Here is a 25,459-nt window from a genome sequence, read left to right as displayed (position 1 = left end):
ACGATCTTACAGATGTCTGACAATTGTGAGCCCATGCACGAACTGTCTCCAATCTGGGGCAGATGACAGGGTTTACCATGAGCAGCAGGAAGCTGGCAAAGGGCTTCAGCAACAAGTGTTCCAGTCAGGGTCCCTAAGAAGCCCTCTGGCTGGTGTGTGGAGAGAGGACCGAGGGTCAGGGATGGACGTGAGGTGAGCACAGGTGGCCAGTGGAGACATGGTGATGGCTGGACTTGTGTGGTGCTGGTGAGACAGAAAATGGGAACCCCAGGACAGAGAGATGAGAGACCCCGAGGAGAGGAAGTGTCAGGATGCCGCCCACAATTCACCTGGCCATTTGCCTGCACACGGGGGACTATGAATGAGGATTCCTGGTTAAAGATGAGGAGGACCTTTCAAGGACAACAAGCTGCCCACATGGAGATGGACGAGGTACTGGTTTCCTGGAGCTAATGTAACAAAGTGTCACAAACCGGATGGCTCAGGACCACAGAAATGTAGTGTCGCAGCTCTGGAGGCCAGGGCTCTGGATCAAGGTTTTGGGCCACGCAAGAGGCAGGAAGCAGTGCCGGGGGATTAAGGCTCTCAAGAGCATCCTTCCGCTGGTGAAGGCTTAGAGCTGCAGACGAACGGTCCAGAGACAGAAGGCTGGAGGGTTTGCAGTTTCACACAACCTTTGTGACTTTGTGAGTCAGCCCAGAACCAACTAGAGGACGCACGATTTGGGCACACTGGTCTCCAGCAGAAGTTCTCAAACTATTAGGCATCAGAATGACCAGAATGACTCCAAGTCATATTAAAATGCATCTTCCCAGGACTACTCACTTAGCTTCAGAAGGAATGGGAATTCCTCAGAAGGAATTCTGAGGCCTGCCTTGACAAAGTACCACCACCTGGGTGGCTTAAAACAACAGAAATTTCTTCTCTCCCAGTTCTGGAGGCCAGAAGTCTAAAATCAAGGTGTCCACAGGGTTGGTTCCTTCTGAGGACCAGGAGGGAGAATCCACTCCATACCTCTCTTGGCTTCTGGTGCTGCCGGCAACCCTTGGCCTCCCTTGGCTTGTAGATGCATCACTTCAGCCTGTGCCTCTGTCTTCATGTGATGTCTGTCTGTGTCCAAATTGCCCTCTTCTTACAAGGACATCAGTCATGCTGGGTGAAGGCCCATCTGAATGACTTCATCTTAACTTAATTACATCTGCCAAGATTCTATTTCCCAGTAAAGTCACATTCCCTGGTACTCAGGACAGGACTTCAGCATATCTTTAGGAGGGGTACAAAACTCAAGCCATAACAGCAATCTCCCAAGAATGGAAATCCCTCACTGTCAATGAGATATCCGAGTAGAAATGGGTTGACCACTTATTGTGTGTGTTAGAGAGAATAATTCTCTGGCCCTGAATTTAGACCAGATGACCTCTAAGAGCCTTTGTAGCATTAAGAGTCTAAGATTTGGTTCTCCCAGGAAAGTAGGAATCACACTATACTTGGAGTTAGCTAACAGATGATAAGCAATTTGTGAAAATGGTTTTCATCCCATGTCTGTTCTTCCCCCCGGTTTACAAGGGTGTACTATTACATAACCAAAAAAGGTCTCTCCTCCACTCACTGATGCGTACAAATAAAATGTTCCCTTCATTTCCTGTTTAACCTTCACCACAACCCAACATTTCAGGATGACCACCTCCCAGGTCCATCATCCTGGGAGCCCCAAGGGAAGTCCAGCTCCTCACGAGAGCAGCCATCACTGTTTCAGGGGGTGAATGAACTTCTGGGCTTTTTATCATCACACCTGCAGAGAGTTGAAGACTTTTGACTTCTGTCCTCTTTGCCTTATGTGCACTGGACACAGTCACGGTGCTGATCCACGGTGCTGGTCTCTGACGCCGACTGAGCACTGGGGATCACTTCTCCACTTCCTGGGACGGGCGCTGATTACAGGGCAGAAACTGTGCTCAGGGCAAGGAGACGCAGCTTCAGGGTGCTCAGCCCGGTATGTAATCACATATTTTTCCATGGGATTCTCTGATGAACGCCCCTCTCCCTTACTAGGATATAAACCCCAGGGGCAGGACCCGGCCTGCTGGGCTCCCAGTCGCCTTTCCAGCCCCTCGTCACCTACTGTGGACTGAACACCTGCATGGGCCAAGCAAGGAATAAGGAGTCGGGAGTCACTGAGGAACTGCTGTCCATTTCTGCAAAATCCAGGAAGCTGAGCCACGGAAAGAAACCATGGGGCTCAAAGGGCAGAAGAGAGTCAAGAGCTAAAGTGACCGGAAGTGGGTGAAACACTCACGACGAGCCAGCACCCCTGTTCTCAGGCCCGGGCGTGTGAGCTCGTGAAATCTCGCCTCCCGGGGGCTGGGCACCGGCGTCATCTCCACGTTCAGATGAGGACACCGAGGCACGGGGAGGGGCGGGGGCGGTCAAGGTCACCAGATGATGAAGCAACAGAGCCAAGCCCTGGGGGAGAGCGTTGCAACACAAGCGGTCCAGCGCTCAGCCCGGCCACCTCCTCTGCCAACCAGACAAGGAACCACAGTTGCCTCTTCAACACAGGAGAAGCTGTCAGACACACATTAGAAGAAAAGGGCAGAAAGAAAGCTCCAGGGAGGGGCCGCGGTTTCCCATCAGACTGACGCAGGCAGAAAGATCAGCAGTCCGCACGACCAGGGCGTGGGCAAGAGAGGCTCCCGTGCACTGGGGGTGTCCGGCCTCTGCAGCGGGCAAAAACTTTTTAAAATACACATTAATGCAGCAATGCGACTTGGAAGAATTCATGCTACGGATGACCTCCCACATGAGCATAATGGGCCCAGATAAGCCCTGCAGCACCATCGTCCGAGGGGACAAAGGGCTGGACACGACCCATCCCCTCCAGTGAGGGGCTGTGCAGCACGGTGGTGGAGGCTCTGGGCCCTGAACTCACATCCTGTCGGCCCCCCACCGCTTGCCTTGTGACCCCCGGGCAAGTGACAAGTTCTCTGCTTTAGTTTCCTTGCATATAAATAGCACTTAACTCAGAGGCTGCTTTGAGGAGCAAATATGTTAATGTAGATAAAACAATCAGAGCAGTGTCTCACTTACATTAAGCTCTCAAAAACTGCAGTTATCATCAGTGTTACTAGAATGTTAGGCAGCCACTTAAAAGAGCAAGGTAGTCCTGTAGGTAAAGATGTTCAACCATCTCCAGGACGGTAGCACAGTGGGAGGGAAGGGAGCAAACAGTGAGTGAAGTAGCCGTCATGTTGCATTCTAATAAAGGAGCCTACGTGTAAACTTGCTTATGGGCAGAGATGATCTCCAAAGGATACACGACATGGGTGATGGACTGCCTTTGCCTTCGGGGATGACAACCCCAGGCGATGAGAAGACAACGTGATTTCCACGGTATGGCCTTTTATGCCACTTTTATGTCATTCTAATTCTTTGCCATGTAGACTATTTACTATTCAGAAAATTGAGTCAAGAAACAGAAAAAAAAAACAGCAAACATGGGCATTCTGAGAGTCTGGGACAGAATGAGTCTCTGGGCTGCTTCTGACAACCCTCTTCTGGCTGCTCTCTGTGGCTGGTGCCAGACCAATGTGTACAGTGACGTCAAGACGGTACCCCAAGACAGGGCCCAAAAAGTCTGCGAGAAGCACCATCACCCCCAGAGCAGCTGGCCCAGCTCACCTGCCAGCACGCACATATTACTTCCTGTTTGTGACTGGTGTCCATCACTGACGCTGACTGATCTCAGTGGCCAGGGCTGGGGAGGGACCACATGCATCTTCCCTCTGTTGATGGCCCTTCCTGAGTGGAGGCTCCGGGAGTGGGAGTGATGGAGGACTGGGGGAGGGACCTCAGACCTGGAGCAGGGATTCCCTGTAGTCAGTGTCAGGAAGAGGCCCGCCGTGTCCAACTCTGGGGCTGGTTATGCCTCCAGATAAGGCCACACCCTCCAGCCTGGCTTCTCTAAGTAACAAACGTGATGGGTGACTTTTCAGGCTGGTCTGGAGAAGATGCCTGATGTATGTCTGATTTGCCAGCTGGCTCAGAACTCGGTGGGGGGAGATGGGAGCTCTTTACAGACCCCTCTGATACATCCAACTGTTGAGATGATTCCTTTTATGTCTAAGAAATTCCTAAGAGGATGCCTGAACCTTGTGGTCTGGAAGGTTGTGTGGGGAAGGTGAGGCGCTGGGTCAGTGAGCATGGCCGTCACATCCTGTGAAGGTTAAATGGACCACTATAAGTCACCCAAACACAGAGGGCGCTATGGTGGGCGTGGGACCACTCAGTGGGGGTGCTGTTCCGTGATCATCCCACCTGCACCATCTCACTGCGCTGAGTGAGAGCTGTTCCTCCCAGCAGACCGTGGGCATCTTGGGTCCTCGCTTTGCTTGGCTTCCTCTCCAGCATCTCACCCAGCACGGCGCCAAGTACTCAGTGGGAGCTCGGTAAACACTTGCTGACAGAAGGCATTTGTTGGACACAGAACTTCTCCAACAAACCCTCACCTTGCTGAGAAGATGAGTGCGGGCTGCCATGGAAACCAGACTGGCGTTATCGCCACTCTGCACTGCTTGGCAGCTGTCTCCTTGTGTCCATCATAAAAACCCTGCACCAGCTTGACAGGCACTGGTGGAACCCAGCAGCGACGCACAGGGGTGAGGCTGCTCAGGTGGCCTGTATAGCACGATGCTTGGCCATTTGGTGCTCGAGGTGAACTTGATCCTCCCAGAAATCTGGGAACAGCCTAGACATGAGTTAGCCGTGCGGGGGGCTGGGGTCAGGAGGGAAGGGAGGGCCCATGAGCCTCTTCCCCAACTCCTTCCTGTGTGTCCAGCCTCCTGAAGTCTCTCCACGCCTGGTGAGGCCATCACACTCCCTCTCACACCCACACCCACACACATCGCTCCCCTGCCGAGAACACCCCCATCCACCCACTTCCCGACAATGTCCCTGTGACCCTCCAACACCCAGCTCTAGTTTCACCCGCTCGTCCGTTCGCAAGACGGACACAGACGCTCACCTAGTGCTGCCAGACCCGCCCCTGCCCCAGGGCTCACGGTCTGACGTGGAAACAGACTCACAACCTGAGCGTCGCAAAACCACGTGGTGAGGGCCCGTGGAGGCCCAGGGACAAGGGCACTGCGGGACTCTCGTTTGTGTCCCCACGGTGTCGCAGGGTCCTTGACACATAGCAGGTGCGTAGTCAATACAGAAAGGGAACAATGAAAGAAGAGAAAGGGAAGACGGAAGAGAGGGAGGGGGAGGTAAGGGCCTCCTCAGAGTCACTCAGAATTGGGGGAGAAAAGAGCCGGGAGTTATTTACTGGCCTCCCAAACCCGCCACCGCCCCACGAGTCCCCAGCGCAACACGCAGCACCAGGTCCCCAGGTGAAACTATTCAAGGCCACAAGTATTTCCCGAGCCCCTGCCCCTGCCGGCCGCCCCCTCACCCCACTCACTCTGAGGGAAGCGGGCGAGCTGCCCCAGTCACAGCAAGGCCGCCCCCACTTGGACGGGACCCCTCTCCCTCCCGTTGCTCAGTCCAAGAAGAATCTCCATCAAATGGTCTGCAGACAACGAGGAAGCACCGGGGACACCAGCCTTGGTGTCAGAAGAGCTGGGCTCCCGCACCAACCCCTGCCTTGCTCAGCATCTCCAGCCCAGATTTCACCTGATAACAGACCTGCACATCTGCCTGCCTGCTTTACCCCTCCATGCTGGTGTCTCAAAGGCATATTTTAGTCACCAGGCCCAAAACTAACTTCTAATCTGTTCCTCAAAACGCAATCATCTTGGGAATTCACGCCACATTCTCCCCGTTGCTCAGGCTGAAATGTAGGCACCATCCCTAATGGCTTTTTTCCCTCATACCCAACTCCCAAACCATCGGCAGGTCCTGATGAGTCTCCCTCATTCATTCCTTGATTCCACACACACATATGAAGCCTGCAGGATGGATGTCGGACAGACCTGGATCCCAGGGGGTCCAGTTTGAGTAACAGTGCACCTTCTCCTAATCTTTGCTATCAAATTAACCAACAGAAGTTGGAAAAAATATATTATATGGTGGGTCTGTAAAAAAACTACTCAATATAGACAGACCTCGTTTTATTTTGCTTTGCTTGACCAAGCTTCACAGAGCCTGTGTTTTTAACAAACTGAAGGTCTATGGCAGCCCTGCGTCGGGCAAGTCGCTCAGCGCCATTTTCCCACCAGCATTTGCTCATTTCCTGCCTCTGCGTCACACTTTGGTAATTTTCACAATCTGTCAAATTTTTTCATTATTATTATAATTGTTATGATGCTCTGTCATCAGTGACCTCTGATGATACTATTATAACTGTTTTCAGGTGCCACAAACGGTGCCCATACAAGACAGCAAACTTAACCGATAAATGCTGTGTGTCCTACCTGCTCCCTCTCCTCCAGCCTCTCTATTTCCTGAGACACAACACTGAAATGAGGCCAATTAATAACCCCAAAGTGGCCTTTACATGTTCAAGTGAGAGGAAGAGTTACACATTTCTCACTTTAAATCAAAAGCATTTTTTATCTTCATAGCAGCATTATTTACAAGAGCCAAGACATGGAAGCCACCTAAATGTCCATCAACGGATGGCTGAATAAAGAAATTATGGTCTGTATAGATACACAATGGAATACTACTCAGCCATAAAAAAGAATGAAATAATGTCATTTGCAGCAACATGGATGGACCCAGAGATTATCATTCAAAGCAAAGTAAGTCAGAGAAATACAAATATCATATGATATCACTTATATGTGGAATCTAAGAAAAGCCCACAAAAAACCTTATTTATGAAACAGCAACAGACTCACAGGCACAGAAAACAAACTTATGGTTACCAAAGGGGAAAGGGCAGGAGGGATAAATTAGGAGACTGGGATTAGCAGATACAAACTACTGTATATAAAATAGATAGACAACAAGGCCCTACTGTAGAGCACAGGGAACTATACTCAATATCCTGTAATAAACCATTAGGGAAAAGAGTCTGAAAAAAAAAAATATATAAATATATATATACAACTGAATCACTATGATGTATACCAGAAACTAACACAATATTGTAAATCAACTCCACTTCAATTTAAAGAAAAAGTATATTTAGCAGTGAATTATTTTTAAGGTATAAATGTTGTTTTCTTAGATACAATGCCACTGTCCAATTAACAGACTACAGTATAATATGAACATAACTTTTACATGCACTGAGAAACCAAAAAATTCATGTGACTCACTGCACTGTGGTGGCTGGAAGCAAGCCTACACTATCTCCTAGGTGTACCCGGACAAGAATGCAAAAGCCTCAGTTCGGGGGGAAGGTATAGTTCAAGTGGTAGAGTGCGTGCTCAGCATGCACAAGGTCCTGGGTTCGATTTCCAGCACTGCCATTTAAAAAAATAATTAAATAAATAAATCTAATTACCTTCCCCCCAAAATAAACAAACAAAAGCCTCAATGTTACAAATACTCTTTGAACACCCACCTTGTACAAAACATAATTCTGAGGCCGTTTACAAGGCGATGTTGGTAGCATCAAAAGACAGCAATGAGCCCACCTTTAATCACAGAGAAAGTAAACACAGGCTGGACTTTCTTATTTTTCTTTCCCTCTCTAGGAAAATCTAAGCTCAATCTTTAAAAAGTTGTTTGAAAGCACTCAGGCCTGGACCCAAGTCCATGACCACTTGTACGACCTCAGGCAAAACCAATGAACCTTCCTGAACACCAGCTTCCTTGGGAAACTTGCTGAGAGAATGAAATAAGATGGCCGGCGTGACATACTTGGCGGGCGTGAGGGCCAGAGCAAGACCGGAGCTAAAACCCTGCAGCATCCCGTGCCTCCAGAAGCTTCCGGGACCAGCCAGTGCCCTGTTGCTCCTCCCTCCTTCCCCCAACGCCTGGGGCTTGAGCCGCTTCCATTAGGGCAACAGGGAGGGAGTCTGACAGAAATCAAAGGAAATATTCCTTCCTCAAATCCTGTCCATAAGAGGCAGCCCATGAATAAACGATGTAAAAGACAGACAACCTGGCAAACCAAGGAAATGCTCTGTCAAAAATAAATCAGCAAGACAGGGCAGAGCAGCGGCTCTGATGGGTCTCGGAAATGAGGTGACAATCAAATCACCAAATGGTATGTTTAGAATCCCAGCTAAACCTAATGGAAGAATTACAAATGGGATCCATTATTTTCTAGAGAAAAGTGCTATTTTTGGTGGGGAGATTATCACAGAGTCCCAAGCTCCTGACACTCTGAATGACAGGTTCTTTCTAGGAGCTTCTACACCTGACATAAGTCAAGATGGAAAGATTAAAAGTAATTGACAGTGCTACAATTTTTCAAACCATCACCCAGTCCCCAAATGAGCATCCAACCACAGTGCCTGAAACAGAGCTGGTTTTCAATAAATACTGAGTGTTGGGATGAGGCGGGGGGTAGGGAGGAGCTGGCAGAGGGGAAGGGAGGAGGACCCTTAGCTCTCCAGCTGGGGGCTTTCAGATCATGCATGGTAATCATTGTGCAACACTCTTCAGGCAAAATACAATTGGTTCCCAAGAAGAAATAAATACAAAATTCCAGCCAGAGCTACTAAGTGATTTGCAAGGATAAAATCTTGGTGAAGCTTAATATCCTTATCGCATTTGAGATAGGAGGGCAGGGGGCAGGGCACAAGGATTAAAAGAATGACACAGCCATTAGCACCAAGATGGCGGACGATTCCACTCCCAGGAGACCTTGAGCTTCATTATAGGCTCATTGTAATATAGTAGCTGCCAAATGGCCCTCCCACAGGTGCCAGGACGGCTCAGAGGCTGACCATAAGGGTCAATTCCTAGGAATCCCAGCCCCTTCCCCAAAGCAGCTGGAATAACCCTCCCCCTTGCTAGGATATGAAATAACCACGCTCATAAACACCAACAACCTCACACCTCCTCGGGCCTTTCTCCCTCCTTTTGAGATGGCCCTCACTCTGTCTATGGACGGTGTATTTACTTTCACTTTAAACCAAACACCTACCCCCACGCCTCGTGGCCTCTCTGGCCTTCTGAGAGGGCCTACACTTGGTCTGTGGAGTATGCATCTCTCCGAATCAATCTGCCTTCACTCTGCTCTGGCTTGCTCTTGAGTTCTTCCCTGCGAGAAGCCAAGGAACTCACTTGGCTGGACGCAGTGGTCCCAGGGACTCGCCTGGGAAACCTGGGACACCTGGGACACAGCCATCCTCTCAGCCCCCTTTTTCCTGAACCACGTTCACAGCCCAAAACCAGCAAATGGCAGCGGCTGAGAATAATTTCATAAAACATTGGGAGAAAGGAAGATGTGCTTCTCAAAGGTCATCACTTCTTGAGTCTAAAACAAAGCAGGGATGACCAACACTTTCCTATTTTACAGCACTAACGACGCAGGTCAGAAGGTGATGGGGCATGGCCTTCTTGCAAATTAAATACCTGGGTGCTGATCACACAAATCAAGTCCTTTCACTTTATTATTCATTTCCAAGTATTGGAAGAAAACAAACTTTTAGCTATGAAATATGTTGGTGATCCCCTGCTCCTACCACTTACTATCATTGGAAACATTTATTACTCCCCACCAGGAAGCAGCCGCCCCCCCCCCACCCGCCTGTCCTTCCTTCGCCCTCTCGGACAGTGCAGTGAATTTTAATTTGTCACCCTTGGCATTGTGATTAGGGAATTAAGCTAAAATGAAGGATCACACCTGAATGACCACAGAAGCCTGACACCCAGAAATGGATTCACAGGCCCGGTTCCCAGCTGGGTGCGAGGTCATCCAGGCAGTCACAAAGCTGACGGGCTGGCCCTGCCTAGAGGCGCTCACTCAGCTGGGAAGGAGCCCCCTTCCAAGCAGGAGGAAAGGCCCTCTCTGCTGAGAACACCCGCTCGGCTCACAAGGCGCTGTGAGCCAGACACAGCGGAGCTCCCCTCCAGCTCGGTGAGCAGTCCCTCTGAAGAGGAGGCCACTCTCTGCTTCTGCTTCTAACCTGGGCCTGTCTCTCCTCACCGCAGGACACCGCTAGCAGGTTCCAGGAAACAGGGTCACAGGGCTGCTCAGCTTTGCCTCTGGAGCGCCTCCATTTTCAGCTGCTGCCTGCAACGGTCTGGAGAAAGACTCAAGGAAGTGCTGATCGTCTTGAACGCTTCTTGTTGGGATCTGCTCATCTCCCTTTAAATCTGACCCAGAGGCAACGTTGCTGTAAGGACTCTATCATACGTCTCTTTTGTATCGCTACACTTTACAGTGTCCCCCGGCGGTGGGTCACAGTTTCCCCAGATAAGCAATAATGAAACTGAGGTTCAGAGAATATTTGCAAAATCCAGTGTGCCCGATGTTAAATACTGAGAAAGCTCAAGTCCTGCTCTGTCACTTACTAGATGTGTGACTACAGATAAACCTCTCGACTTAGCCGAGCAGCAGATTCTTCAACTATCCAATACTGAAAGCTAGATGTGCAATAGAGCATCAGTGTAAGGACCAGGTTAACTATGGCATGGGAAAGAGATTGTACATTTTTATACGCTGCACAAATACACAAAAATATAAAGCATTAGAGCTTATCAGCATGCTGATGACTCTAAATTCACGGCAATGACTCCCCAGGGGGAAGTGGGCAGAAGACGCTCTGCACCTTGACTCTAGGATCAGGAAAAGTTTGTTGTACATGGCATCCAGTCTGAAGGGTTCCAACGTGGTCCCATTATTAATAATAAGAAAGCAAAAAAGGTAAAAACGAAATGCTGCTATAACCAAATGAGAATCCAGTCCCTTCAGATGGTGTATCTGGCATAATCTTCCAAAGATCTGTGCCCCAGATTCAGCATCTAACTGCTGTCATGAAGGTGGACCCCCTCCGTCCTCCATGCTCCTGGACACTTCTGCAATCTCGGGATCTACTGAGAGGCTGGAACTGTTGGGTGCCCCCACCTTTCCCCCTCAAAAATAAATCAATAAACTAACAAACAAAACCCAGAACCCTGGGGAGTCATCTGAGATTTTCCCTTCCCTTCAAGTCCACCGTTCTCACCCTACATCACACTTCGACATCCCCAACCCTAGTCTCCCCACTCTCCCTTTTAAGCCATTTTCTATTTGCATCCAGAGTAGTTTTTTAAAACACAATCTACTCATATTGAAAAAAAAATTCCCTGAGTCTCCAGTACTTACTGTGGAGTCTGACATCCAGAAATCTCTGTGACCCTGCTCCTCTTCTCCATCCTAAGCCTTCACTTAAGTAGCTTAACCAAGGCCACATGGTGTCACAGCCCAGATTTAAACCCTGATCTAACTCCAGGGACCATGGTCTTAACCAATGCACTTGGTGGCCCTGTTGCTTTATGCTATTTTAAGCCATGCCTGTTTCCACATCTACATTGGAAAACACAGGGTCATACGCTGCCACTGACAGCAAGGACTGAATCTGGTTCATTGCCCAGAGGACGGTTTACGCAAAGATGGGATCTGTTCCTATTGAGGGTGGCCAAGGTAAATTTGACAAACTCTCCCACTGAAAACAATTAGAAAAGTTGGACAGAAACAAAATCTGTTTGAAAGTATCTGAGGGCTAACAAGGCAGTAAATAAACATGAAGTCAAGATCTAGGAGCACTAGGAAGCTCAGAGAGTCCCATATTTGGGGACACTGTTCCTAAGAGCATCTGGTAGATCTAGAAGAGGCAGGGGCTGAAAAGCTGAGCAGAATTTCCGAAGATGAAACCTGGAGTTCAAAGACTGCTGAGGAGACATCACCATGATGAAATCCCTTGGCCTTCTGGTTGGTATTCATACCTCAGGAGTAAAGATGTACCAGAAACAGACCAGACCTTGAAGGAAATGAAGCCCGACTTTGAACGAACTCCATCTCTGATTAGATCGAGGTAGCCCACAAGCACACCCTTAACCACCTGGAAGAAGGCAGCAGCATCCTAGTCTTCAAACTGTCTTCTCAGTTTTCATTACAATGTCTGGGACACAATCAAAACTACACAGGCATACAAGGAGACAGGAAAGTATGATCACAAACTAAGAGGAACAACATGTAGTAGACGCCAAACAGGGGTAAACACAGTCAAGTTTTCAGATGGAGACATAAAAATAATTCTGCTTAGTATGTTTGAGGAAACAAAAGATGAGATTGAGAATTTTGGCAGCAACTGAAAAAGGGAAACATAAAGAAGTCATCTGTCAACATTTGTGAACTGAAAGAGGGAAAAGCTAAAATGATCAATTTTAGAGTGACAACCAGGAGACTGTGAGCCATGTGCCTGGCAGGAGAAACCACGGTCAGCGCAGGACCCTGACCAAGAGCATGTATCCCGGAGCCACACTACGTGGGTCTGAAACCTGCTCTCTCATTTACTTGTGTGTGCCCTGGGGCAGGCTCCTTAACCTTGAGTCCTCATCTGTAGGATGGTAAAGACAGCAGTACCTGCTTCCTAGGGTTGTTAAGAAGATTGTAAGTATTTGTAAAGTTCTCAGAACCACATCTGGCTCTATGTTCTGTTACACATACATAGAAATTATAAGTATTTGTTAAATACCTAAAAAGAATGGGTATAGAGGAGGACATCAGCATCATGGTGGAGTGAGACATCCTCTCTGTCTCCTCCTTTAATCCATAACCAGTAAAACACCCACAGTACAACAAAGGGGCCCCTGCCTAACAGGATGCCAGAAAATTCCACACATTTGTACATCTAAAGGTGAGTAGACTGGCACACATAGTGGAGGCAGAACTGGGGGAACAGCAGAGATGGTGCCTGCAGTCCTAGCCCCCCAAGCCATGCCAGATGAGCCCCCAGCCCCAAACATCCCAGTAGCAGCAGGGGGAGGGGATGCACAAGACTCTGATATTCCAGCCGCAGCAGAGCCTTTAGCCATAAGTAACTGGCCAGCAGTGGCAGTGGGGTCTCGAACCCTGTTCTCCAGCCACTGAGGCACCCACAACTTTGCTCCCCACTCCCAGCAGATGAACCCATGAACCTCACAACACTGGACATGGTAGAGGTGCCTGCATGAAGCCAGCTCCCCCCACCCTCCCCCTTCCCCTGTGGTGACAGAGCCTGCAACTCAGGGGTTTCCAGACGAGCCCTCCATCCTGGTGTCCCAGGAAGCAACACCAGTGACAATGGCGACAGCAAGGTACCAACAAACTCAGAGGCACAGGAAGCGATAACGAGAGCACGGAGCCACACCTCTGACAGCGGCAATGGAGGATGGGAAGTGCCAGCTCCTGAATATAACTAGAGGCAGCTCAGAATCAAGCGGAAAGGTGTTCAAGACTACAAGTGCACTGGCAGAGGGACATTTCATCGAGCGTCATGCAGAACCACAGCAACATTGCACCACAAAAAGAAAATGTCAATTCTCCAGAAACCAAGCTTCGAGCCATGGAATACTGAGATCTAACTGATAGAGAATTCAAAACAGCTGTCAGGAAGAAACTTGGCCAGCTACAAGGAGACCCAGAAAAGCAGTTCAATGCGCTGAGGAATAAAATGAATGCATAGAGGGAATACTTTATCAAAGAAATTGAAACTCAAAAAAAGAACCAAATTGCAATTCTGCAGCTGAAGAGCTCATAAAGGAGGTAAAGAACGCATTGGGAAACATTGGAAACAGAGCAGCCCCTATGGAGAGGACTAGCGAGCTCAAACACAGAGATCTAGGAATGACACAAGTAGAAGAGGGAAGAGAAATAAGATATTAGAAAATGGGGAACGTCTACAAGAGCTATCCAGCTCTTTTAGGAAGGGCAACGTTAGGGTAATGGGTATCCCAGAGAAGAGAAAGAAAAAGGAGTGGAGAGTTTATTCTGAGAAATAATAACTGAGAATTCCAAACCCGGGAAAGGAATTGGATACACAGTCTATGCAGCTAAGAGAACACCTAATTACCCCAATGCAAAAAGATCTCCATGACACGCTATATTCAAATTGTCAAAAGTCAATGACAAGGCAGCCAGGGAAAAAAGATGGTAACCTACAAAGGAACCACCATTAGGCTCTCAGCAGATTTCTCCAAAGAAACTTTAAAGGCCAGGAGGGAGCAGAATGACCTCCTCAAAATACTGAAAGACAAAAAATGTCACCCAAGAATACTCTCTCCAGCAAGGTTATCATTCAGAGATGAAGGAGAAATAAAGCCTTTCTCAAACAGACAAAAGCTGAGGGAGTTCATCACCACTGGACCTATCTTATGAGAAATGCTGGAAGGAGTTCTTCTACCAGAAACAGAAAGGAAAAGTACTCAAAAGTTTGAGTAAGGTGACAGAACCAGAAAATTGTAACTCTTTTCCAGAATAGGTTTTAAAACACTTTATTATAACATAAAAGTTAGAGAGAGGGAAAAAAGCAGAAAAAATACTGGTAACTACTTCAGTCTGGTAACTCACAACATAAAAATGGATAACTTGAGGGGAAAAAAACACAAAAGGGGAAGAAAAAAAAAGATGGACTCTGTACACATAAATGAAGATAAGATGCTATCAGCAGAAAAAGGACTATTTTATCTGAAAAGTTTTATACAAGCATCACGGTAACCACAAATTATAAATCTAGAGCAAAGACATGAAACATAAAAAAGAGGAAACTGAGAAAAACATCATAGAAAACCATCAAATCAAAATGGCAGATAGAAACACCAGAAATAAAAAGGGACATATACAGCAACCAGAAAAAAGATAAAATGGTAGAACTAAGTCCTCATCTATCAATCATAACCTTAAATGTAAATGGATTGAATTCACCAATCAAAAGACACAGAGTGGCTGAATGGATTAAGACCCAACTACATGCTGCCTGTCAGCTCTAAAGACAAATATGGGCTGAAAGGGAAGGGCCGGAAGAGGATACTCCAAGCAAATGGCAGCCAAAAAGGGGGGTGTAGACAAACTCATATCAGACAAAACAGACTTTAAGCCAAAAAAGGTAATGAGACAAAAATGAGCAGTGTATAATGATAAAAGGGAAACTGCATCAAGAAGATCTAACAGCTATTAATATATATGCACCAAACACTGGGAGCACCAGCATATATAAAACAAGTATTAGCAGACCTAAAGGGAGAAACTGACAGCAGCACAATAATAATGAGAGATTCATTTTAACACCCTGCTTACATCAATGAATAGATCATGGAGACAGAAAGTCAAAAAGGAAACAGTAGAACAGATGGGTTTGATAGATTTGTACAGAACATTCCATCCAAACGCAGTAGAACACACATTCTCCTAAGTGAACATGAAACTTTCTCAAGGACAGATCATATGTTGGTACACAAACAATTCTCAGTAAGTTAAGAAGACTAAGGACATACCAAGCATCTTTTCTGAACACAGTGGTATGAAACTAGAAATCAACTACAAGAAGAAAGTTGGAAAAATCACAAATATCTGAAGACTAAAACATATTACTGAACAATTATTGGGTCAATGCCGAAATCAAAAGAGAAATTAAAAAATGTACCCGAAGACAAACAAAAATACAACATACCAAAAAATCTATGGGATGCAGCAAAGGCAGCCCTAAGAGGTAATTCACAGCAATAAGGCCTACCTCAAGAAACAAGAAAAATCTCAAATAAACAATCTAATTATACACATAAAGGAACTAGAAAAAGAACAAATGAAGCCCAAAGTCAGTAGAAGGACAGAAATAAACATCAAAGTGAAAATAAATGAAATAGAGACTAAAAAGACAAAAATTAATGAAACTAAGAGCTGGTTCTTGGAGAAGATAAAATTGACAAGCCTTTAGCTAGATTAAAAAAGAGAGAGAGAAAGCACTGATAAATAAAATCAAATATGAAAGAAGAGAAATAACAACAGACACCACAGAAATACAGAGGATTATAAGAAAATATTATGGACAGTGTACAACAAATTTGACAAAGAAGAATTGGACAAATTCTTAGAATCATACAACTTTTCAAAATTGAATTATGAAGAAATAGAAAATCTGAATAGATCAATTACTAGTACAGAGATTGAAATAGTGATCAAAAAGCCTCCAAAACACAAGTCCAGGACCAGATGGCTTCACAGTTGAATTCTATCAAACATTAAAAGAAGATTTAATACCTATCTTATCAAACTCTCCCAAAATACAAAAGAGGAGGGAATGTTTCCTAACTTTAGAAGTCCAACATCACACTAATACCAAAAGCAGACAAAGACAACACAAAAAAAGAAAATTACAGGCCAGTATCTCTCATGAACATAGATGAAAAAATCCTCAACAAAATATTAGTAAACTGAATAAACAATATGTTAAAAGAATCATACACCATATTAAGTGGGATTTATTCCAAGGAGGCAAAGATGCTTCAACATCTTCAAATCAATCAAACTGATATACCACGCTAACAAAATGAAGGATAAAAATCATCTGATCATCTAATAGATGCACAAAAAGCATTTGACAAGACGCAGTATCTATTTATCATAAAATCTCTCAATAAAATGGGTGTAGGGGGAACATACCTCAACATAATAAAGGCCACATATGATGAACCTACAGCTAACATCATCTTCAACAGTGAAAAACTGAAACCTGTCCCTCTGAAATCAGGAACAAGACATGGATGCCCACTCTCACCACTCTTATTCAACACAGTATTGGAGTCCTAGCTAGTGGAATTAGGCAAAAAAAAAAAAAAAAAAACTAAAGGTATCCAAATTAGGAAGAAAGAATTAAAACTGTCACCATTTTCAGATGACATAAGTATATATATAGAAAACACTAAAGACTCCAGCAAAAAAACTAAAAGAAATAATAAACAGTAAAGTTGCAGGATACAAGATCAACTTACAAAAATCTGCTGCACTTCTACACACTAGCAATGAGCTACCAGAAAGAGAATATTTTAAAAATTCCATTTACAATTGCAACAAAAAAAAATGAAATGCCTAGGAATGAATCTGACCAAAGAGGTGAAAGATCTGTATGCTGAAAAGTATAAAATATTGCTGAAAGAAATCGAAGAAGGCACAAATAAATGGAAAAATACCCCATGTTAATGGATGGAATGAGGTATTTTTAATGTTCATATTACCTAATCTAGAGATTCAATGCAATCTCTATCAAAACCCCAAGGGCATTTTTCACAGAAAGAGAACAAAAAATTTTTAATTTATGTGGAACTACAAAAGACGCTGAATAACCAAAGCAATCCTGAGAAAAAAAATAATAAAGCTGGAGGTATCACATGCCCTGATTTCAAACTATATTACAAAACCATAGTAATCAAAACAGCATGGTATTGGCACAAAAACAGATACACAGATCAATGGAATAGAACTGAGTGCTCAGAAATAAACCCATGCATATATGGGCAATTAATCTACAACAAAGGAGCAAAGAATAGACAATGGAGAAATGACAGTCTCTTCAATAAATGGTGTTAAGAAAGCTGGACAACCACATGAAAAAAATGAAACTAGACCACTATTTCACACCGTACACCAAGATAAACTCAAAATGGATTGAAGACTTACCTGTAAGACCTGAAACTATAAAACTCCTAAAAGAAAACAAAGGCAATACATCCTTGGTCACAGGTCTCAGCAGTATCTGTCTAGATATGTCTCCTCAGGCAAAGGAATCAAAAGCAAAAATAAACAAATAGGACTACATCAAACCAAAAAGCTTCTGTACAGCAAAGGAAACCATCAGTAAAATGAAAAGACAACCTACTGACTGGAAGAAGGTATTTCCAAATAATATATCTGATACGTGGTAATATCCAAAAATATATAAAGAACTGATACAACTCAACAACAACCACATGAAACAACCCAATCAGTAAATAGATGGAGCTGAACAGACATTTTTCCAAAGAAGACACATAGATGGCCAACAGGCACACAAAAACAACATCACTAGTTATCAGGGAAATGCAAATCAAAACCACGATGAGGTATCACCTCATGCCTGTTAGAATAGCTATTATCCAAAAGGCAAGAAATAACAAGTGTTGGTGGGAATGTAAGTTGGTGCAGCCATTATGGAAAACACTATGGAGATTCCTCAAAAAAATAAGACTAGACCTATCATATGATCCAGCTACTGGATATATATACCCCACTTCTAAGTATTTATCCAAAGAATGTGAAAACACTAATTTGAAAAGATATATGCACCCTTATGCTCACTGCAGCTTTATTTGCAATTGCCAAGCTATGGAAGCTACCTCAGTGCCCATCAACGGACAAAAGATAAAGAAGAAATGTATATACACAATGGAATATTACTCAGCCATAAAAAGATGAAGTCTTGCCATTTGCAACAACATAGATGGACCGTGACGGTATTAGTAAGTGAAACAAGTCAGATGGAGAAAGAAAATACCACATGACTGCACTCATATGTGGAGCACAGAAAACAAACAAACGAAAACACAAAATAATGAATAAACCAAGCCAAACAAAAGCAAACATGTAGATACAGAGAACAGAATGGTGGGTACCAAAGAAAGGGTGGGGAGAAGGGATGAATGGGTAAAGGGGGTCATCTGCCCTGTAACCAATGAAGACTAAATTTTTGGTGGTGAGCGCAGTGTAGGGGATACAGAAGTAGAAATATAATGTTGTGGACGTGAAACTTACATAATGCTATAAACCAGTGTTGCCCCCATAATAATAAAATAAAATAAAAACATTCAGATCATGATCCTTAAAAGTAAACAGATAAATAGACAAAAAATTAAAATTAAAAAGAACTGAATTCAGTTTAGCCAAAATCACATCTCCTGGTCTGGCCTCTCTCTCCAGGTGTCACTTTCTCTACTTCACTGTCCTACTCAACACCCCAACCCACACATCAGTCGTACTGAGCTGCTTACACTTTGCCAAATGTATGTGTCTTGCTCATTTCCTATCTTGGGATCTGCCCCGAAAAGCCTCCCTTCCCTTAATCTACTGGGAAAGCTTCTGCTCATGCTTCAGGAATTAGTGAAAATCTCTCTTCCTCTGGGAAGCATTTCCACGAGCAGCTCAGAGGTAATTACTTTTTCTCCTGGGCTCAGCTAGCCCCAGTCTTACCGTGGTATTCATCAGACTTGTGTGGTCACTTCTGTTCATGTGTTCTCACTAGGTCAGATCACCTCCTAGCCCAAACCATGTCTTATCTTTTTTTCTCAGATACCAAGCATAGTGTTCAGTGCGTGGCAGTTACTCGATTATGACTGCTGATGACAAATGAATGATCCCTGGAGTGAGTTAAAGGATGAAACGCACTCAGTGTTTGCTCTCCTACTGCTGTCATTAGAACACTCATCATATCCGTGAAAGTATAATGGGACCTGGAATTCTTACTCTTCCAAGGCTTGGAGCATGCTCCCGGGGTCCTCTGAAGACAGAATGTCTACCATTTGGTCATTCAGAGCAAGGTCTTCATTCACACCATCCGCTGTGAACTGGGAGTGCTCCAGCTTGCTCTCGTGATGCTGGCCCTGCAGGAGAATTTCAGAAACAACAATTGAGTGGCTCTTCTTCTGAAGGCCATGGGCTGGGAAAGTCATGGAGGAAGGCGGGGATCCCCAGGCAGAGAACCTAGCTGGCCCCAGCACTGGTGAGCAGGCAAGACACTTTGCTGAGCCTCATTTTCTTGTCAGAGAAATAGGATCACAATTCTGGTAGCTGTGCACAAGCTTGTTGTGTGGCTAAAACAAAGCAATGGCTGGAAAGACCTTCGTAACTATAAAGACCCAATAAAAATATTTCATCATCATCACCGCCATCTTATTATCACCATCATCATCACCACCACCATCATCACCATCACCATCATGATCATCCCCAACAGCATCCCCATCGTCGTGCAGGGGAAAATTACATTTAGCAGATGAACTTCAACATCATGGATCTGACTGGGTTTCTAATCAAAATACAGATGTGGAAGATGGAAGTGCCATCAGAGATAATTAAGCTCAACCCTCCGACCGGATGGACGATGTGCCTGTTTTGCACCAACATCATTAACTCTGCAGAAATGGGTGATAATTATACTCACATTTAAGAATTCCTGTCCCCGTGCCTTGTATGTGTTATATCATGAAATTGTCACACAAAAGAAGTGCTGACGCCCCCGCTTTACATGTATGGGAACTGCAGCTCAGACTGATGAAATGACATCATCTGAGTTCACACAGCCCATAAAGAGCCTCGGTGGTGTTTGATCCCAAGTCTACCTACCTCTAAAGGCTATCTTCTGTTTTACAGCACGTGGCCCCACTGATCACCACCGCAGTGGAAAAATTCTTTTAAATGTGAAAAGAGTTCATTTTGTGATGCAGGAAAAAAAAAATACTACAAGGGTCTTCAGACCTGAAATCAGATTCATACTCTGCTTTCCTCCCACGGTTGTAACAATCAGACTTTAATCTCCGAGCAATGAATCCTTGTTCCTTCATCAAAACAGCAGGGTGAGTTTTGTTCTGTGATCGATAACAGCTTTGGGAGAGGAAGCAGGATGTCTCATTAGCTGGGCCATTTTCCTTCTCCTCAAAGCCTTTTGCCTGCCCAGGAGAGGGTGGCCTGACCTCATTTTGAAATGACAATTCTCTCCTCCAGGAAGCAGAGGCAAAAGGAACGGTGAGGGCAGGACTGCCAGCCTCCAGGGAGGCGGGGGCTCCTCAGAAGCCAGGTCCCAGCCTACGCTCACACTTGAAGCAGGTTGTTTAACTTCAGGGGCTTCAGTTCCCTCACCATCCAGGGAGGGAGGAAGATAACAGATGTTCCTTTCAAGGCGGTGCTGGACCTCTGGGTGACAATGCATCGCAGCAGCTGAGCCCCGGTGGCCCTGCAGGACGGAACAGCCCAACCAGGGGCTCACTCCCCTCAGTGCCTTCTCACCTTCCTCTGTCTGTCCATTACTGATTGGCCGAGGGTGCATTCATTCCTTCACACATTCATCGAATGCCTTCTAAGCACCGGGCTCTGTACCAGGTGATGGAATATCGCAGCCACCATTCATCCTCCAACCATGTCCCCTCACCCTCGCCACTCAGTGCCCTCTCACCCAAGATCCACCAGCCAATACCTACGCTTCCTTCCCTGAAGGCTCCTGCTGGCCTTCAGAACCCATGCCGGGGAAATAACATCACCCTTTGGCCTGGCCCCCTTGCCCTCTTGTCCTCAACCAATGACCAGTGGGATCTGATGGCTGAGTGTCCCAGCTCCATCTCCCTTTAGGCGGGCTGATGCCAAAGCTAGATCGACACTGGCCCCAGTGTTCCATTCCCATGGGGGATGAAGCTCAGGTGCCCACAGTCATGACTTGATTGGCTGCCTTCCCTTTCGGCCTCACTCCCCCACCCCTCTCATTATTTCCTGGGATCACTTCCCCATAGGAACTATTTGTATGTGGATCCTGGTCTCAGGATGTGCTTCTGTGGGAACCCAGAGCAAGACAGGAAAGCCGAGATCGAGGAGTTCACAGATGGGCCTAATACATTAGGATAAATGCTGCGTGGGGTCCGGAAGCTAGCGCAGGGACCCAGAGAGAGGGCCCCTAACTCAGCCAGGAGATGGCCAGTAATGATGTCCAGGGAGGGGCAAAGTCCAAGATGAGTCTTAAAGGATGTGTCAGAGTTCTGCTTGTTGACAAACAGAGAGAGGATCGAAAAAGCATCCGAGGTGAGTGTGGAGAGCTCGGGGGTCTCGGAGACACCCAGTCATGGGTAGAGCGGGATGTTGACATGTGAGGCTGGACCACGGGAGGCTTTCCTTATGAGCTGTGCTAAGGAGTCTGGGCTTCACCCTGAGGATGAAGTGAGTCTTCAAAGTCTTTTCAGAGGACAGTGTGGACCAGGGCCTGAATTAGGATGTGGCATGAATACAAAGTGGGCCACACAGGTGGGTGCTCAGTGATTCGGCCAGAATGCAGGGATTCTCCGTCCTGGTCACATTAGGGTCATCCAGGGAGCTTTTAAAAACTACTAAGGATGGTGATGCACCCAGGACAAAGCGGTCAGACCTCTGCAGGAGGACCTGGGTCTGAGCGCACCTCCGCGGCTCCCCCGGGGATTCCGGCATCTGTCCAGACTTGAAACCCACCGAACTGAAGGATAAACTTCCACCCCACGTCTACCACCAGCCAACCACCCGCCAGGAAGAAGATGCAGATGGATTCCCACCTGATGTCTGGTAAGCAGGCTTCCCTTCAAACACCGATATCGAACCATGAAGAAAAGCGCAGTCCAGGTCAGCAGAAGGGAGAGGATGAAGGCCACGAAGAACCCGGCCGCGTGGAGGCCGTGGTTTGGCAGGACCTACGGGGATAAGAGGCAGAGAGAGATTTGTTCGTGGTCATGCCTTCCATCTCTCAAATCAAGCTGTGACTAAGGGAGAGTGGAACAGTTAGCGAGACCCACCTGGGTTTGGACTGGGCTCTGGCACCTACTAGCTGGTCACCTTGAGACCATCACTGGACCTCTCTGGGCCTGAGCTAAATGGGGCAAATACTTCAAGGAGCTGAACATGGAGGCATGCATACAGTAGGACCATCCACCCCAAGGCTGGCACATCACAGGCACTCAGGAAGGTTAAATTCCCAACTCAAATACATAACAAACCTAAGGCAGCACGAAGTATCTGTGAAATATTTCGAGTCGGGCAGAAATCTGCAGATGCTATTGCCCTGGGAGGTGTGGCCCACTCTGGACCTCAGGATCACTCTGAAGGATGCACGTGGTGGGGGGAGCACCACACAGGCGGAGGCAGGCCAGCTGCCAGGCAACCCAATGAACGACGAGGCACGGTGGACTCCAGAGCTCACATGAGCTTACTTTGATGTGCCCTGCCTACTTCCCTCTCCTCGAAGGCTTCCTCTGGGCTCCAATCAGCGACAGCCTGGGCCTAGTGTGAGTCCACGGATGGGCCAGGAGTGGCTGGCAGCAAAAAACAACTGTAAGAAGCAAGATGCTCTAGACACTCCCCATCTGCCCCTCCCTCCACCAGTTCTGGGGGATCTGGAACATGGTGCCAATGACGGCAGCAGCTGCCATTTTGCTAAGCACTCGGGATGGGTCAGGCTGTGGGCTCACACTGGAGCTCACGCCACAGTCATCCGAAGGGTCTGTGGCAACATGAATCGCCGGGCCCACCCTTGGAGTTTCTGAGTCACTAGACCCAGGGCAGGAACTGAGAAGTGGAGTTGCTGGCAAGTTGCCAGGGGATGCTGCTGTCTGCTTGTCTGGGAACCAGACACTTTGAGAACCCCTGGGTTGACGCTTTCACAACAATCAACTCCTTAAATTCTCCCAAAGACATTTTGAGCAAAAATAAAAACAGCTCTGCATTGCAAATCATTTAGACCTAAATGCAAATGCCTCTTCTATCAAATAGCTGCGATGCTCTGGGCAACTGACTTGACTTCTGGGAACCTCGGTTCTCTCATCTGTAATATGGGGCTAAAAATACCCCACAGCAAGGAGATTAAACCACACCCTGAGGCGGAGGGGCCCCGTGCAAAGCTCGGCTCATCTATTTAATCAGGAGTGTTTACCGGGTGTCTGCCATGCTTTACACACATTATCCATTTACTCCCCGTGACCATATTATAAAGTGGGCACTATTTCAATCCATACTTTCAAATTATTGTGCCAAAGTACAAATAAATTAAACAGATGGCCCAAGGCCACAGAGCTGTTAAGTAGCAGACCCAGGATTCACACCCAGCAGTTCAGGCGAGCAGCCTCCACGCCACAGCTGCCTCCCCAGACTCCAGCCTGGCCTTTTACTTGTTGCCCTGCATGGGCCCACCAGGCGCCGGTGCCACCGTGAACATTCTGGTTCCCACCCTGAGCACACCACTCACCCTTTTGTGGTGAGTGACTAGCAGGGCAGAGTTTTAGAATTCCTGAGTCTCTGGCCAAACGCCTTCACAGTCCCATCAAAACTGTTTAACTATCAACATTTTTATCGAACTTTCACCAGAGGACAAGTACTTCCTTTTTGATCTTTCAAACTATGCTTTAAATTCAGAACTCACACTTCACGTGTGCAAAACCAAGCTTCTCTATCATCCCCTCTGCCTGAAACCCTATTAAGTGGCTACATCACAATGGCTCACAGGTTTGACTTGATGTTTGCGTGTGGTTGTGACTTTCTGTGACATCAAGTTAATTCATGGATTCGATGAGCCCAGTGCCAGGCGTGGGAGAGACAAGGAGGAAAGAGACCTGGACTCTGCTCCAAGGAGCTCAGCATCCTGCGGAGGAATGGCTAGGCACGCAGGCTGGGGTGACATGAGGCTGGGGTGAGGGGGATGCCCGAGGATTAAGGTGGGAGGATGTGCAACCTCTAAACTGGCTCAAAGGACAAAGAAGACCTTCCAAGAGGTGACCCATGGGCAGAGGACAACAAGCCAGACCAAGAGGAGGGTCAGCCAAGCAGAGGAAATGGCGTGAATGGGACCTGCAGGTGGCAAGAGACACAGCCTGAGTCCCAAAGGGCTTTCAAGAGGAGGCTGGGGAGGCGGGGATCACTGCAAGGTTCTAAGCCAGGAAGTAACACAGTAAGACCAATATTTTAGAAAAAGAAATCTGGCTACTGTGTGACTTCAGTCTGGAGGATAACCCTGGATGTCACAGCCAAGGGAGAAATGACGAAGACAAGAAACAAGGCTGTCAGAAGCAGTAGGACATATTCGTAAAGACCACGGACTGAGGCTCTAGCTGGGGTTCAGCTCGCAGCTCTGCCCCCTACCACACTGCGGGACCCCGAGCCTTCCTTTCTCTAAGCTGAAGTTTCCTCATTTGTAAAATGAGGGCAAAAATCTTGCAGACGAATTCCACTGATAATCATTGTAAGTACAGATTTCAAAGAGCCCATTTATCTTAAATTTCATTATCTAAGAATAAAGAAAAAGAAGGGGGATCAGGGACCCCAGCTTTCTTATCCTCAGAGCCCCCGGCTAACTTTCCCTCCTGTCTCTGAAAAAGACTCAGCCGTCACTACCACCCCTTTAATCACACATTAGCTGGTAGCAGATTCCTTTGATGAGTTCCACCACTGAGTTTAGGAAGAGTGATGCCAGACCAAAAAAAAAAAAAAAACCTTTCAAAAGAAATGCTTTAAATGCTTAAAATCCAATAACAAGTTACAAAAGCATGAGGAGAAATTGTTTATACAGTTTGGCTTCAACTATGTAATAAATATATTCATAGACTTGCAGAAGGCAAGAAACCATCGTGTTAGCAACTGTTCTGTCTGGAGGTGGGGACATGAGGTAATGCTATTTTGTCTGTCTCTGTGTTTAGAGAGGCTGTTTATGTCCACATGGACATATATTAAATCTCACCCCTTCCCAAACAGAAGAGTTTGAAGGGGACATCACACAGAATGACTTCCCTGGAAGAGATTTTAGGAGCGATTTAGCTGAAATTCTTGTTGAAGAAGCAGAAGGGTCAGTGACTT

The 25,459-nt window shown here is 46.4% G+C and overlaps 1 protein-coding gene across 8 annotated transcripts in view; it reads right to left on the bottom strand.

The window, feature by feature from the left end:
• Positions 1-25,459, bottom strand: part of EVC2 (EvC ciliary complex subunit 2) — a 122,425-nt gene that overhangs the window by 66,635 nt on the left and 30,331 nt on the right. For all 8 annotated transcript variants that reach the window (XM_032493802.1, XM_032493801.1, XM_032493773.1 and 5 more), the window contains exons 8-9: positions 22,177-22,311; positions 19,355-19,491 (exon numbers count right to left, since the gene is read on the bottom strand). In XM_032493802.1, the coding sequence (XP_032349693.1) occupies positions 19,355-19,491; positions 22,177-22,311 (272 nt within the window). The remainder of the gene's footprint in view (positions 1-19,354; positions 19,492-22,176; positions 22,312-25,459) is intronic.

Source organism: Camelus ferus, chromosome 2 (genome assembly GCF_009834535.1).
Source record: "Camelus ferus isolate YT-003-E chromosome 2, BCGSAC_Cfer_1.0, whole genome shotgun sequence".
NCBI classification, from domain to species: domain Eukaryota; kingdom Metazoa; phylum Chordata; class Mammalia; order Artiodactyla; family Camelidae; genus Camelus; species Camelus ferus.
Note: the sequence above shows the minus strand (reverse complement) of the source record. Positions and strands in the feature narration are given on the sequence as shown.